The sequence below is a fragment of the Piliocolobus tephrosceles genome, chromosome 5 (assembly GCF_002776525.5).
Source record: "Piliocolobus tephrosceles isolate RC106 chromosome 5, ASM277652v3, whole genome shotgun sequence".
In the NCBI taxonomy this organism is placed as follows: Eukaryota; Metazoa; Chordata; class Mammalia; order Primates; family Cercopithecidae; genus Piliocolobus; species Piliocolobus tephrosceles.
The window spans coordinates 140,235,659-140,251,754 of record NC_045438.1 but is presented as its reverse complement, the minus strand read 5'-3'; the positions used below and the strand labels follow the sequence as shown (position 1 = coordinate 140,251,754).

Here is a 16,096-nt window from a genome sequence, read left to right as displayed (position 1 = left end):
AGAATTTTATACATTGTGTCAGCTCATCTTCCTCCACCTACTTTCTGGACCTTGGTTATCCAGATCTTACCAGGTCTGGAACCCTTCTGAAGACTATTACGGTCCCAGAGGTACTCAACCTCTTCAGAGATTTAAAAGAAGCTAAAAAATGAAACGTATTTCTTAACACCACTGGTAGCTGGTTCTGTAATCTCCTCACTGCCCTCACAACCGCCATAGTGGTTAGTAAAAGATTTATGGAAATCTCAAATCCTATAGTTTACAGCCAAGGAAAGCCAGATTTTTTAAAATTCACTTTTTCTTACTAGATGTTAAGTTTAAGAAAAGAAAACATCCAAATATTTTGATAATATTTCCCATTTTTATGTATTAAATATCCACCACTTAATGAATTTTAAGGTCTTAAGAATCATTTTCCTAATAGTTTTTCGTTTAGTCAATTTTCATGTTGCTGAATAAAGATTAAGTCATGGATCACATTTCTTTTTCTTTCTTCCCGTTTTTTTTTTTTTTTTTTTTTGAGATGGAGTTTCGCTCTTGTTATCCAGGCCGCAGAGCAATGGTGCGATCTTGGCTCACTGCAACCTCCACCTCCAGGGAACAAACGATTCTCCTATCTCGGCCTCCCAAGTAGCTTGGATTACAGGCATGCGCCACCACACCTGGCTAATTTTTTTGTATTTAGTAGAGACGGGGCTTCACCATGTTAATCAGGCTGGTCGCGAACTCCTGACCTCAGGTGATCCACCCTCCTTGGCCTCCCAAAGTGCTGGGATTATAGGTGTGCACCACTGTGCCCGGCCTACATTTCTGTTAGGTACGCAGCAGGATTATGATCCCTACAATGTTTGAAATTACTCACTGATATTTAAATTTCCTGCATTTTTTATGCAAAAAATATTTTTAAGTGCTAGTACCTATGTTCCAATTAATTTGTGAAAAGGAAAAGAAAAACAGTGATTTTATCTTACTTCCTTATCTAATTTCTTTCCTTAATATCTGGTTTTCTGAAATCTACTTCCATTATAAAACACTGTATTTTAATTATAAAACGGCACGGGGCAGATAGGGCTTCCTAGCAGGTCCTTTGACCTCTGATTAGAAGTGGGTTTTGTTCCATTTTGTTTTGTTATGCTTTTTTACTTTTATGTGCTTTCAGATTTTAACAGTGAGCATGAATTAATTTTATAAACAGAAATGTATGCATATTTGTTGTAGAGAGAGAGAAGATTCTTTGAGAGGCAAGGATTCCTGTCATGTAGGGGCCTGGTCAAGAGACCTGAAAGGGAGAGTGCAGAGGGATCTGATCTGTGCTCACGGTCACAGCAGCTCTGAGCAACCAGTTCCAGCCGGTTCTTTTATATGTGCCCAGGAAAGTTCTAGAGCATTTTTGAGAAAAAATACTGAAGAACAAGGCAAGGGAATCAAGAAAGCAGGGACAAAGTGACAGAGAATGAAGAAGTATGACTCTGGACATAATGTGGGACTGGGAAAACACCACACAGAGCCAGGTTGCTGCAGAATTTTTTAATTTGAGACAGTGATCAGAATAAGTTTAAGGTTGAAGAGCCTCAGGGTGAGGAGAAAGCCCATCATTCAGAATACAGGAACATCCGTGCCCAGGTGCCATGACCTGAATGCACTAAGGGACAGGCACCAAGGAAGGCTCTGGCAGGGTCCGACCCTGAGGGGTTTTGGGACCCACCGTCATGGAGATGCCCCTCCCTTCATGTGAGGTGGGGTTTCTGCTCTCACTCTGCCTTCAGAGGTCCTACATGAGAGCTACTGGGTGGCAGAGGAATAAAGGAGAATTGAGGAGAGAAGAGTTTACCAATGCATGCCTATCTTAGAGGAGAGAGGCTATGAAGGAGGTCTAGAGTCTTGCGGCCAGCTCCTGCTTTCTTTAAACTTTCAGGAAAGGGAAAGGATAGATGTCACAACTTCTGGGGATTGCTTTTTTAGGGACACAGGATAGTCTGATTCATCTACCCTAAAATATGATTTTCCTTTGGAATAGATATTTCAGGATCAGAGAGTTGGGGATATAGGTGTTCTTTTCCTTAATCTTCAAACACACACGCACGCACGCACACACACACACACCATACATACAAACACCTATGCATATACCAACAAATACAATTCTACATATCCATACACACACACACACAGCTACACACACATGCTAAGCAGCTGCTTGGGTAGTACAAGATGGTTTGGTCATCAGGAGGCTGGGTAGGCAGGAGTGTGGAGCAAAGATGGAGGAAGATGGACACTTTGTTAGACATTCCTGCAGGTGGGAGACGGGGTAGTTACTTCTGCCAGTCGCTAACCCTTCCTAGTGGGCACTGAACTGCTTTAGGTACTCCAGGATGTCTGACTTGACTGTGCTGACTGGAGCCCGGTGGAACCAGCGCATGACAGGGACTCCATCGGGCCCCACCAGAAATTTCTCAAAGTTCCAGCGGATGTCATGGACCTTCATGGGCTCCCAGAAGAGTTGACTTGATAAGCCCAAAAGATCAGAGGTTGGAGGGCAGGAGTTCTGGAGCAGAGATATGGAAAGTAGAAACATACATTTATTTCTACTTTATTTCTACTTCTGTGTGGTACAGTCTTATCTCTAGACTACAAAGTCTACTCACCATTATGTATTTTAATATATTAACTACTTTGCGTGCTTCCAATCAATCACAGACACTGCAATGTATCAATACCAATACACCAACTACCAAACAACCGAGAGTTAGAGAGTATAACGGTAAATAGAAAGCATTCCTCCTTTCCCTGTCTTCCCTCTATTCTCATGATTTTATCACGGCAATTCAGTAAAAGACTATTTTCTCTTTCCTTGGGCGAGTCATATCATTTCTACAATTTGTTTCCTTAGTGGAAAAAGAAGATAGGTTGATTTAGAGTAGTGGCTCCCAGAATTTGGGGTTTCCTAGGCTTCATAAGCCAGTAAAATTTCAATAACTATTTCCTTGGAGATTAATGTACAATCACTAATATTCATTTTGCCAATAAGAAAAATTAAGTCTACTATAAGCATAAATCTAAAAATTAAAGGATTTTTAATACCATGTTGAACCACATAAAATTGATTGTAGTGCCATTTTTGAGTAAGTAAAGGGCAATTTATATGGGTAAACATAATAGTAATTTAATATTGTTATGCCCAGATTGTTTATTCCCCAAAGAAGACCACCAGAGCCCAGAGTCAAAGCCAAGCGGCAAGGATCTTTACTGCAAGTTCGAACTTGGTCCCTCTGCTTTACAGCTTACAAGAGGGCCTCGAATAATGCGTGCACTTGCTTTTCATAGCCCGATGTAAACAGGACTTCTAAGGTTACAGAGGAACAAGGCATTTCTCTAGGTTACAGCATTACAATTGGTTAACATTTTAAGTTATACATTTAGCAGTTTTCTATTGGTTCCCGCGCTTTCAGTAAAACCACAAACGGCTGTGTCTTTATCCGGGATTTTCCAGGTGGTGTTTTTCTAAAGTTGAGATATATGGTAATCTCTGAGTTGAAAAATGTGTTTTTACTGGGCTCAGGAAGTTGAGAGATATATGGTGGGACGTGTTTGTACTGGGCTCAGGAAGTTGAGAGATATATGGTGATTTTGTTGAAAGGAAAAGAGGGAAATGTGGGGAAAAGAAAGGTCAGCCTGTTACTGTGTTCTTATAGATAGAAGTAAGTTTAAGAGACTCCATTTGGCTCTGTATTTGAGATGCTGTTAATCTGTGACTCTACCCCCAATCTTGTCCTTGCTAGAGACATCGCTGTGGTAATTAAGGTTTAAAGGATTTTGGGCTGTAAGGAATGTGCTTTGTTAGGCAAATGCTTAAAGCCTGCTTGTGGTTGAAGGTCAGTACCATTCTCCTAAATCTCAGCAAAAGAAAAACATCTGTCTCCCGCCGGTCCCTGGGCAAATGGAACATCTCTGGGCATCTGTATGTCTTACTGCTGATTCACTCCCTCATCTTCTGAGCAACAAATACCGAGGGAACTCAGAGACCGGTGCCAGCGTGGGTCCTCTGCAAGCACAGCACTGGTCCCCTGGGCCCCGCCCCTCTCTCTCCATACTTTGTCTCTGTGTCTTTATTTCCTTCAATATCAGAATAAATGTCAGTCTTATATTCAATAAGTTGAGCTGTATGAAAAATTCTGCATTGTCATTTTTCCCTTATTTGCTGTGGATGAGTGAAAATTTCAGCAGGACCAGCCTTGTTCTGCAGACCAGTATTTGAGGCTGAGTAGACACAGAGATCCTCGGGGGTCCTTCTATCCTGGTATTCTGTAGTTCTAACACTCTGTGACTCTAAAGGCATTTAGCACATGGTATTCTGTATCATCCATGTCTGTCTCCTGATTAAATGTGAGTTCCTTCAGGGAAGAGACTATGCCCTATTAATGTTTGTTAACTCATTATATAGCACATACTGAGATCTGATAAATGATTGCTGAATGAATGAATCATTACCATTCAATACAGGAGGCTAGTCCATGTCAGAGCTATTGTCCATCGTGGGTTTCCTCTACTTAAAGCTAAAGCCTCACAGCAGATATTGCCATGAGCCTTGAACTTACCTGAGCATCTCTTTTCCAAGGGGTCCAACCACAACCCTAGACATGAGCCCCACAGCTTTCAGAGCATTTCTAGCTAACCAATCCATGCCAGGTTTATACTTACTCACCTTCAGGAAAGTAAAGACCTTCTGTTCATTTTCTCCATTCACATCCCCTTTCTCAAAGAGCTGGAAATTAGGGACAAAGCCACTACCTGGGCGCACATACCTGCAGTGAATCAAAGTGTTCCCAGCAAGATCCAGATTAAGACATGGATGGAAAATAATGACCACCACCAATTCACAGGAAATTAAAGATAAAGGGAAGAGGCTGTGCATAGGGAAGATAAGAAAAGATGGTCTGTGGGAAGCAGGACTTCATGCAATAGGCTTTATGGAGCCAATAGAGAATTCTAAGAAAATTGGAAGGCTATATCTTGAGCTTAGGTTTCCTGCTTCATTTCCATTTCTTATACTCCCTTCTTTCCTCTATGCTTCTTTTCCATTCAATCTTCCCTTAGCCTCATCATTGAATAATTCAAAAGTAAAGAGAATATTTAAGCACTGCGAATAGAATAGATTGAATTCAAAACATCATAAGGATATGCTTCAACCCATGTATCTATGTCCTATCCCAGAAGTTTCCAGAATAGGCAGGCATCTAGGTGGAATGAGGAATGGAAATCCTGACAGGGCATCTGCAGAGTCCCATGCAAGCACTCACTTGAGGCCAAGAAGTATTTCTGAGTTTGTTCCTGGTTCTTGTTTTCCAAACTGGTTGCAGGGAAAGGCCAACACAACGACACCAAAATTCTTCAGCTCCTCCTGTAGTGCATTCAGTTCTGTAAGTGGAGAATGAATAGCATTGGTGGCTTGGTCAGGAGGCCTACCTCAAGCAGTGAAAGATCACTGAATGTATCCATTTATCCCATGAATAGACCAAGGACTATGAAGGGAAAGATTCAAGATTACAGAGATCAAAAGAGTAGAGAAAAAAAAAAAAAAAGACTAGAGCACATGTTTCCAGAAATGCATCTAAATGGCTGCTGTTTTTCTTGTACAGTAAGCCATGCCTGGCTGTACTTTACCATCCAATGAGAACTCTTATTTTTTTAAAAAACACAAACACACACACACATTGGTAGCCTTGTGTGGGAGTCCTGTTTGATTCTAAAGAGAAGTCAGATTTGAGTGCCACTGTCTTCTTTAGTTGGTGAACTGATCAAAAAAATTTGTAAGGAAAAAGCAAACAAAATGGAAATACTACCCACCTATCCCCGCATCCCCCGGCCCCACTCATACAATGTCCCATGGTGACACAACCAGACACTCCAGTGCCAGTTACATTCCCAGGAGTACTCCTTGGTGCTCCACCCTGAGAGTGGTAGAGAAATTCCAAGGCTATCTCTACAGTATTCTGTACCCTCTCCTCAATTCCAGTGACCTAACTGATGCTGGAACATGCCCTAGAACACTCCCTGGGACTCTAGGCCACAAACTCCAAATTGCTCTTTACCACTGTCAGGAACCTTCCAACTTGTGTGTTTAGACTTGAACAATAATTTCCATATTCAGCTATTTTCAGGTCAGATTTATTCAGCCCTCAGAACCTGTATTGGCCATTCTTATTCAGATTCAGCTCCGCCTGCTGGAATGTCCCCTAAGAACCTCTTCTTAAATAGATAGTGTCTTCCTATTTTTCTACAGTTCTTTGGTTACTATCGATACTCATCTCCCTCTTATCTTTGGCAATCAAGAGTATTTCCTTTCTGTAGCAGACACACTTAACAGACCTTGATTCTATTCCTTTGGTAAGTTTCTTTAATTCTCTCAATTTCCTCATCTGGTGTAAAATTTGAATGAGATGCTCTTTTAAATTTTCATGAGCTAGTTTAATAAATTATATCACAGCAACACAGCAGAATATTATGATATTATGCCTTAAAATGAATAAGGAAACTCACCATGTTTTTTTGTTTTGTTTTTAGACAGAGTGTCTCTCTGTCACCCAGGCTGGAGTGCAGTGGCAGGATTTCAGCTCACTGCAACCCCTGCCTCCCGGGTTCAAGAGATTCTCATGCTTTAGCCTCCTGAGTAGTTGGGATTACAGGCATGTGCCACTATGCCCAGCTATTTTTTTGTATTTTTAGTAGAGACAGCGTTTCACCATGTTGGCAAGGCTGGTCTCAAACTTCTGATGTTCAAGAGTGAGCCGGCCACCCTGGCCTCCCAAAGTGCTGGGATTACAGGTGTAAGCCACCACTCCTGTCCCCAAGGTATGTGATATATGTGAAAAAGCAATGTACATAATCATTTCCTTGTGTATGTTTGTGTATGTGTATGTGCTTGAGAGAAAGAAAGTGAGAGGGAAATGTTTGCTTGTATATGCATAACAGATTTCTGGAAATATACACCATAAACTGATAATATTGGTTGCCTAAAGAGAAGGGAACATGGCAAGTGCCACTGTTAAACCTTTTTATATCTCTTGAATTTTGAATGTTGCAAGTATATTGCCTATACAATTTGTAGCAGATTTAAGATAAAATTAAATTAAAACAAATTTAAGAGCAGCTTCATATTCCATGGAACTGCTGTTTACACATCACAACTTTTAAAATTTACCATATTTTTCAAATTTAACTTTTTGAAGGGAGGAGAATTCTTGCTTGCTAAATGATACAAAACTGTTGTTTGGGCTCTAATACCTAGGTCCTGAGGTCCTACAGTAGATACACTTAGCGGACCTTGATTCTATTCCTTTGGCAAGTTCTTTTAACTTTCTTACTTACTAAATGATACTAAATCATTTCTTGGGCTCTTATAATAAAAATTTAGTCTGTAGCTTTTCAGGTTTCCCCTAGACTTGACTGTATATTAAAAAAAAAAAAAAAAAATTGAGGCCGGTTGTGGTGGCTCATGCCTGTAATCCCAGCACTTTGGGAGACTGAAGCAGGTGGATCACTTGAGGCCAGAAGTTTGAGACCAGCCTGACCAACATGGCAAAACCCAGTCTCTACTAAAAAAAAAAAAAAAAAAAAAAATTAGCTGGGCGAGAAGATATGCACCTGTAGTCCCAGCTATTTGAGGCTGAGACAAGAGAATAGCTTGAATCCCGGAGGCAGAGTTTCCAGTGAGCCAAGATCGCACCCCTGCACTCCAGCCTGGGCGACAGAGCAAGACCCTGTCTCAAAAATAATAATAATAATAGTGACCCCAAATTATTTTAAAAGTGTGATTCTTATCCTAATATGTACTTTTGAGAGTATCTTTTTATGCATAATTTTACCATTAAATTGGAAAAATATTTAGCTTCTCTTGGTAAATGTGAGCCATTTGTACTTTGGAGGAGCAGGCATTTTATTAGAATTTTTGCTTAAATCATAAAGCATCCTCTGAATGTTAATTTTAAAATGTCAAAATTTGGTGAGCCGGATCTTTTTTTTTGGTGAGACATGAGATTACAATATGCTTGACTTTAAGTGTTATTTAAAAGGGATAAAATTCTGGGATTTTTATTATTGAAAATCCATTAAGAAAAATTGATAGGGTTTATATATTTTTGATCAGTTGAATAGATAACCGTGTCAACGTGTGGAAAATTTTTCTTAAAACTTGTTTATGTATAGGCCAGGTGCGGTGGCTCACGCTTGTAATCCCAGCACTTTGGGAGGCCAAGGCTTGTGGATCACTTGAGGTCAGGAGTTCAAGACCAGCCTGGCCAACATGGCAAAACCCTGTCTCTGCTAAAAATGCAAAACAAAAATTAGCTAGATATAGTGGTGCACGCCTGTAATCCCAGCTACTCGGGAGGCTGAAGCACGAGAATCACTTGAACCTGGGAGGCAGAGGTTGCAGTGAGCTGAGATCATGCCACTGCACTCCAGCCTGGGCAACAGAGCGAGACTGTCTCAAAACAAAACAAAATTTGTTCATGTATTATTTTGATCCATTTCTCTGTGGCATTTGGTGCAATAAATATTTTAAATTTATCTTGAACCACTTTTTTTTTTTTTGAGATAGAGTCTCGCTCTGTCGCCTGGGCTGGAGTGCAGTGACCGGATCTCAGCTCACTGCAAGCTCTGCCTCCCGGGTTTACGCCATTCTCCTGCCTCAGCCTCCCGAGTAGCTGGGACTACAGGCGCCCGCCACCTCGCCCGGCTTGTTTTTTGTATTTTTTTAGTAGAGACGGGGTTTCACCGTGTTAGCCAGGATGGTCTTGATCTCCTGACCTCGTGATCTGCCCATCTCGGCCTCCCAAAGTGCTGGGATTACAGGCTTGAGCCACCGGAACCATTTTTTTTAAAGCATAAAATAAAGTTCTTGGCCTGTCCAAAGTTGTATCTATCTCTAGTATAATTGTTCTAGAATTTTAAATAATCTGTTTTGGATTAACAGTAATACCAAACTTTTCTCTGTTAATGGCACAAAGAAAATGGAAGCACACCTCAGCTACCACAGAAGGTTAGGCCAAGGTTGGCGAGATGGAGCATTATTCTACCTTTCCAGTCACATTAGACAGCCCTTGCACTAATCAAAGGCTGCCCAGACAGAAAACTTCATTTCCCTCTTTGTCATTTGGAGTTGCTTACAGAACCCAAGGACATTTTCCAGAATGTCAAAGATCACTCATCTCTCCTGTTTTTATGAGATTTTGAGAAGCATAAAATCCGTCCTTGAAAGCCAAGTATCTGGCCTGGGAGTCACAGCTGGCTTTAGCACTCTCCTAGGAAACATAAACAATTTCATAGAACCTCAATATCACATAACATGTGATCATGATGAATCAAGACAAAAACAAGGTCACTGCATAATTGTAACCGAACATAGACAAAGCATGAACATTGTCCAAATGACAACAATAACCAGGTACCACCCTATTCTTGCCAATACGAACGACTGCTGCTTCTTTACCAGTTACAGCTTTAGCCTTAGTTTCTCTCCCCATGTAAATATGATTGATTAAGAAACCAAATCATATAATTGCTCCCAGTTCTTGATGGCATCCAATTCAGAACAGAACTTCAATTCCTTGACTCGTCTCCAAATCACCTAACAAAAGCTCAGATTCTATAGTAAGTACTTTCTAATACTTTCACATTAAGAAGCCCCATGGTTCTCTACAAAACATGTTTTCCTTCAGGGCACCAAGTAACACACTCAACTTGTTCAACTACAAGTGTGCTCCTAGTGGTCTTTAAGTCTTTGGGAAAGTCTTAGTTCTCAAATCTGGAAATAATTGTCTTGATATTCTAAGGAGCAGAGCAGGAGCAGCATTTAGGGAGGTAGAGTCACCTGATCACTTCTCCCACTGCATCCTCTAATAACACATCGGTAAAACCTTCTGGAATTAGAATATGGCTATCTGGCTATGCTGCTTCCAAAAGCGTTGAAACGTGAGTTCTTACCAGGATACTGAGCTGCCAAGCCTCAATAGGTGGCTACATTGACAAACAGGACGTGCTTGCCTGCAAACTGCTTGAACTGGATGTACTCTTCGCCGTTAAGGGTGAGGGCTCCATACTCATAGATGGTGCCTGTCACCCCTTTGTTGCAATCCACCTGGAATATTACAAAAATAACCCATAACGATACAAGATAAACAATAATTTCCAACATCTGTGGACTTTTTCAAAACACTCAAAGACCCTTCATGTAATATCTTGAAATTCTAAGAACTGAGGGGACATTTCCAAGTAAAATTTTTAGTTAGAGCTGATGCCATAGCTAGAATTTATGTCTTCTAACTTATAATCCATTTTTTGTGTGTAGGTAGCAAGACAAGCATTTCATAATATTCTTCCCGTTTCTAGAAGATTAATACCATTTACTTCCGTTGCCTGACATTGCATTCTCCCCCGACATCCTAACACCCCATTCAAGTCATGCCGTCTTCTCTCAGATACTCTTAACAGATTTTTGCAGGATTTCTCATAAGTAGGTTTTGCACAAACTTCTCATCTATATGTTCTTATATTGTAATTCCTATCCCCCAAAATCAGGCCCATAACTTACTTCTCCAGATGCCACTGAAGGGCCTTTCCAGGCTTCCCAGTGGGGTACTCACTGGTCATGGGGTCTCCACCCCAGTGGGTGGAGCAAGGAAGTTCTGGGTAGAGAAAGGAGGGTACCTGACTAGGGCTCCACCCTCAGGCTTGTGCCCAGGGACCTAGGTGAGGACAGGCACTCCTGCCTCTCACCCAAATGTTGCCTGCCACGCCCCCATCCCATGACTATGAAAACCCTGAGACCCTAGCAGGCAGACACACAGAAGCTGGATGTGCAGAGGACCACATCAGCCGAGGAACACACTCGACTGGCCGGACGCGGAGAAGGACGCACCAGTGTAGGAGCACACTGGCTGCCATTGAGGGCGGAAGGACACGGAGTTAGGCCGGAATGTAGGGAAAGAAGCCGGACTCCAGGGAAAAACCATCCATGTTTTGGCTCCCCCATCTGCTGAGGGCTACTTCAACTCAATAAAACCTTGCACTCATTCTCCAAGCCCACGTGTGATCCGATTCTTCCTGTACCCCATGGCAAGATCCCTGGGATATAGAAAGCCCTCTGTCTTTGTGAGAAGGCAGGGATCTAATTGAGCTAACACAAGCCGCCTATGGATGGCTGAACTAAGAGCGCCCAGTAACACACGCCCACTAGGGCTTCAGCTGTAAACATTCACCCCTAGACATTGCCTTGGGGTAGGAGCCCCACAGCCTGCCCGTCTGTATGTTCCCTCTTTGGTCCCCTAGAGGTTTGAGCAGCGAGGCACTGAGGAAGTGAGCCACACCTGCCATCGCATGCCCTCTGAGAAGGACAAGGGAACTTTTCCGGTTTCACTGGTACCTTCAAAACTCATCCTTGACACCCACTTCTCATCTTTATATTGTGAAACATCCTGGACTGCTCATGAATTAAAGTTCATACAATAGAAAGCACAGAAAAACTTTCTACCCACAACCATGCCAAGAATAAAAGGCATGCAGAACCTGGAACAAAAGGCTAAGATGTTATCTGGTAAGAGAGTCTATATTCCTGGCCATATGACGAAAAGTCATAGAATTTTAGAGTAATTTAAACTGGGCTTCACAGGATCTCAGTCCTTAAAGGCATACGGCATGCAGTGAAGGAATGGCCTGTGGGTGAGCTACCGTGGGAAGAGTGGGGCAAGAAACCTTTATCATCTTCCAAGTCTGTCACCAGGACACAAGATCATAGCTTCTCCTTCATTATCCTTGGAGAGAAGGAGACTTGACCTAGGGGCAAGCCCTTTCCTTCTGAGTCCATACTTCTGTACACATCTGTGCATATACATTAGTCACAATATTTGGGAACATTAGCCTAAGAAATCCACTATGATGGGATTGTCATCCATGTCCCTGCATTCTCTTTGCCTTCATGACACCTTGCCTCTGAGCTAAATAATTTCCAGCATTTGTCTTTCTTGCTACTATAATAAAAAGTCACACGGAAATCACCATGTGAGCTGTCATTTGTATGCCTCCATTTTCTTGCCTTTGTGCTACCTTAGCTCTGAGTGTGACAACTTCCAAAGGTTTGCTTCTCATGTGGATGTCACTCTGTGAAATGAGATGCAGAATCCCAAGAAAATTGCAGACTCAAAGAGCTCAATCCTTCCTACCCAGCTTTCAGTTCTGCTCTAGTTTGCTTACGTCTGTTTGAAGAAGACAGAATACACTAGAAGACAGCTTTTAATTCACAAGATTATATTTTACATCGAAAATTCCACACCCAACCAGGCAGCAGTGGCTGACATAGATCTGGATAACCCTCGGAGGTTGTCCCTTCAAGTAGTCTGTTACCTTTCTTGAAAGTAAGTAAGCTGTCTTACAGCATTTAATAGACACCATCTTACACTTCATATGAACCCAATAACAGAGATTAAAGCTCAAAGCTTCAGGTTTGCAGACCTACATGAGTATCAACCGGAAGCATTTTAGAAATGCAAGTTCCTGGGCTCCCCCTAAAACGTACTGAATCAGAAACTCTTGGGCGGGGCCCAGCGATTGTGCTTCAAGCAACTCTCTCTGAGGGAAGCTCAAGTCTGGGAATCTCTGCATTATTTGATGGGCATTGTTCCCCACCTTTTATAGAGGAGAAAAAGGAACTAACAAAAGAAATATAATTGGCATACGGCCGCCACTGAGGATGCTTTTGGATAAATTCATCTGATTATAAAATTAAACTTTGCAGGTGTCTCAAGTGATCTGCTCAGTCTGCATCCTAAGACATATATACACATCTTTTACAGGGGTGGCTATTGACATCCAGTGGGAGGCCTTTTCTAAATGGCATCAGGAGATTTGGGAGCAACATCAAGATCTGAGAACAAAGCCTACTCTGAGCTGAGCTTTGTCTCTACCTCACCTCATGATCTTCCCTAAAATTAATATTGGCGGACAGCCATATTGGCCTTATGTGTTTTATTTTTCTAGGAGTGTGGGAGTGGGGGCACTCCTCTTTCCGCGACCTTGAAACTCCTGGTGCGGATCCCAACACCAGATTCTCTCACCTCTCCCTCTGGGTTTCTGGCTGAGCAGCCTCTCCAGGAGTAACAAGGGCAGCCTCCCTGTCAATCCATTTGCTACTTCATGCCTCATTTGTTGGGATCCACAGCGCTACCCCACGTTACAGACAAGCATGAAGGGGACAGGCTCTAGGCTACCAAGGGGCCACCAGGGGGAAGTGGCAAAGGGGAATGTACTGAGGCAGCCCCCAACCCCACTCCACATACATTCAATTCAAAGAGGCACTAGGTGCAGAGGAAAAGATGCAAGTAAGAGACAGTGGATTTAGGGAGAGCCCGCTAAGGATAGCAATGTCAGGATTTGTGAAGATCTGCTGGGAATGCAGATCTTGTCCTTCGAAAGGAGAGAGGAGAGAACTCCTCACAACTCTGGCAGCCAGATTGGTCATTATGTGCTGGAATCAGCTTGGATCTCCTGCCCCATGCTCACCTTCCTATTTTGAGGCTTTAGGGTCTGCTGAGCAAAGCCAACCAGGAACAGTGGGACAAGACAGCAGGCCTGGAACTGCCGGATCATGGCTAGGAGTTTTAGTCGACTCTGAGGTCCCCAGGATTTCAGCCCCTTTTGAACCCTTGGCAGGGACCAGTTTGAAGAAGCACCCTCCAATCGCAGAGTGGCATTCATACACACCCACCTCCACTCCCTACACACACCCCCTTCCTCTTCAGTTGTAAACCCCTCACTGTGGAGCTTGCTCCACCTGTCTTGCCTCTGCCAGCTTCACACAAAAGGCATTCTCTGCCTCTTGAAAGTAAAGTCTGGGTGAGGTTGAGTTCTTGTGAACTCTCTTGAAATACGAGCTTTTAGTTATCTCAGATGTCTGAGCTCTTTTCAAAAGCCTATAATCTATGTCCTAATCACTGATACCTGATCCAGCTATGCAGCTCCTTAGGGCAGCAGGTCAGATGCTATCCTCTTATGGAACAGACCTACACACATTCCCAAGCTCTTTACCCTTCTACTTTTAGCTCAAAAAAAATGGCTGAAGCTTTGACTATGAGGCTATAAAGACCATTGAAATCAATACCTATTGGTGCAACTGACTAGCTCCTTGACTCTGAAATCAAAGTTAATGTGTCTGTCCCCAGTTTTCTCATCTGTGAAATCAGCAATATAATATTATCTACCTTATAGGGCTGCTGTGACAATTAAATGTGATAATAACTATAAAGCACTTACCACATGGCCTGACAATGGTAAACAACTAGAACTGTATTTACACAGTTTCATGTATGAGAAAACTGAAGCTCAGAGAGAGAGAGATAACATATAAAAAGTCACAGAGTGGGTAACAGTGAAATGAAGGCAACTTCTGCTTTCTACTCCACATCACTTGCTCTGGTTCCATTTGGATCATAATTATTGTGATGAAATCTTTACTATCTGAGACAATTTACATTTGCTCACCTTGTAGTAATGAGCCCTTGAGAGGTAAGGAGACATTTCATTATAGACCTCATCAGTAGGTCAAATGGCCTAAAACAACAACTTCATAGGTTTTGGTGTTCCCATATTCTTGATAGACTTTTGAGTACCTTGGGTCTTTGCCTCCAGCAATGAGAAGTGAAGCTACAGGAGCACACACTGAACAGGAGGAAACAAAGAACATTTCATGTCCCTAGTCCACCCAAAGGTATCATGGGGCTGCAATTGCCCTTCACTCATCCTCCTTCGGAGCCTGTTATCTCCTTCCCGGAATTTTGCTTTCATCCCTTAGCTGTCTCCTCACTTCCAGGATCTTCTCCAGTCCCTATTTCCTTCACACTCTCCTCTATGACTTTTCTAAAGGCCAGGTTTGTTGATCTCAGTCAGGTTTGTTGATCTCGCTCATGTTAAAGTGCCCCAATTCCTCCTGAATTCTTACACTCTTAGTTTGAAATTCTCCCATGAAGCACTCAAGGTCTTTTCTGATTTGACATCAGCCAGATTTCCCTGATGTAATCTTCCCTCCAGAAATGTTCTGATTCTGGCAGATAGAACTGTCTTCATCATCAGAGTCCACCTATCTGGGGTTGACTCTAGATCAAATCTTGGCAATTACTTTGGGGATCACTCCTGAGAGATTTTATGATACACAAATTACATATTTTTATTCAAAATGATGGATATGACTTTATTGAACAAGACTTCCGAGGTAACTTTCTGAGACTTGAGTCACAAATCAGGGTTCTGGTGAGCTTGACCAGGCCTTAATATATATTAGGAGCTAGTTCACATCCTCACCCTCCTCCTTAGAATTTGGTTTAATTTATTAATTTACATTTTAAAACCTATTCTGTCCACAGATAGAAACATTATTTCAGGTCTAATTTCATCAATCAAGAGCATACTCTTTGGATACTAATCAGTAGAGTCCACAATGGCATTATTTTCTCTAGTATCTTTGAAACATTATTGGTTCACTTATTTTAGTTTTTAATTTTTATTGGTTCACTTTTACCTTAAGGTCAAATAAACATCAAAGTTTATATGAATTGCCACTGCAATGCTGGTGCCTATTATTGTCTATCCACCCAAGCAATTGATCTTTTAAATCTGAATTCTGTCATCTATCAGACTAGCTATATTTATCATCTATTAATGATCTATACATTTGATCAGCATGCCTTTTGCATCTTCCACCAAATACATTAAAGTTTATAGGATAGAAAGAAAGCCCAGAGGTTTCTGCCCAGGACTAGAGTTTAACGTACTCCTTATTTCTTATTCAAGATGCTTGTGGTTGATTTTTGGTTAAGCTATGCTCCCATTCAGTGATCAGCACTCATATATGTTCATAACTCACTTAAAAAGTAGCAGAAGCCCCAAGTGGAGCTTTTTCTTAGGTTCTGAAGTTCATTTCCCCCACTTTGGAAAGCCAAAACATTTGCATGTCTACCAAGACATCTAGCATTCATGCTTGCAGGCAGGGATGATCCTCAGTGTGTATACACAGGAATATGCACGGCAGTTGTTGGAGCCCAGGATTTGTTCT

General features: G+C 42.0%; 1 protein-coding gene across 1 annotated transcript; it reads right to left on the bottom strand.

The window, feature by feature from the left end:
• Positions 1–2,338: 2,338 nt before the first annotated feature.
• Positions 2,339–13,638, bottom strand: GPX6 (glutathione peroxidase 6). The gene is made up of 5 exons (XM_023191684.1): positions 13,552–13,638; positions 9,982–10,135; positions 5,298–5,415; positions 4,703–4,802; positions 2,339–2,545 (listed from the first exon to the last, which is right to left on the bottom strand). The coding sequence occupies exons 1-5, from the start codon at positions 13,636–13,638 to the stop codon at positions 2,339–2,341; spliced, it is 666 nt and encodes a 221-aa protein (XP_023047452.1).
• Between the last annotated feature and the right edge of the window lie 2,458 nt (positions 13,639–16,096).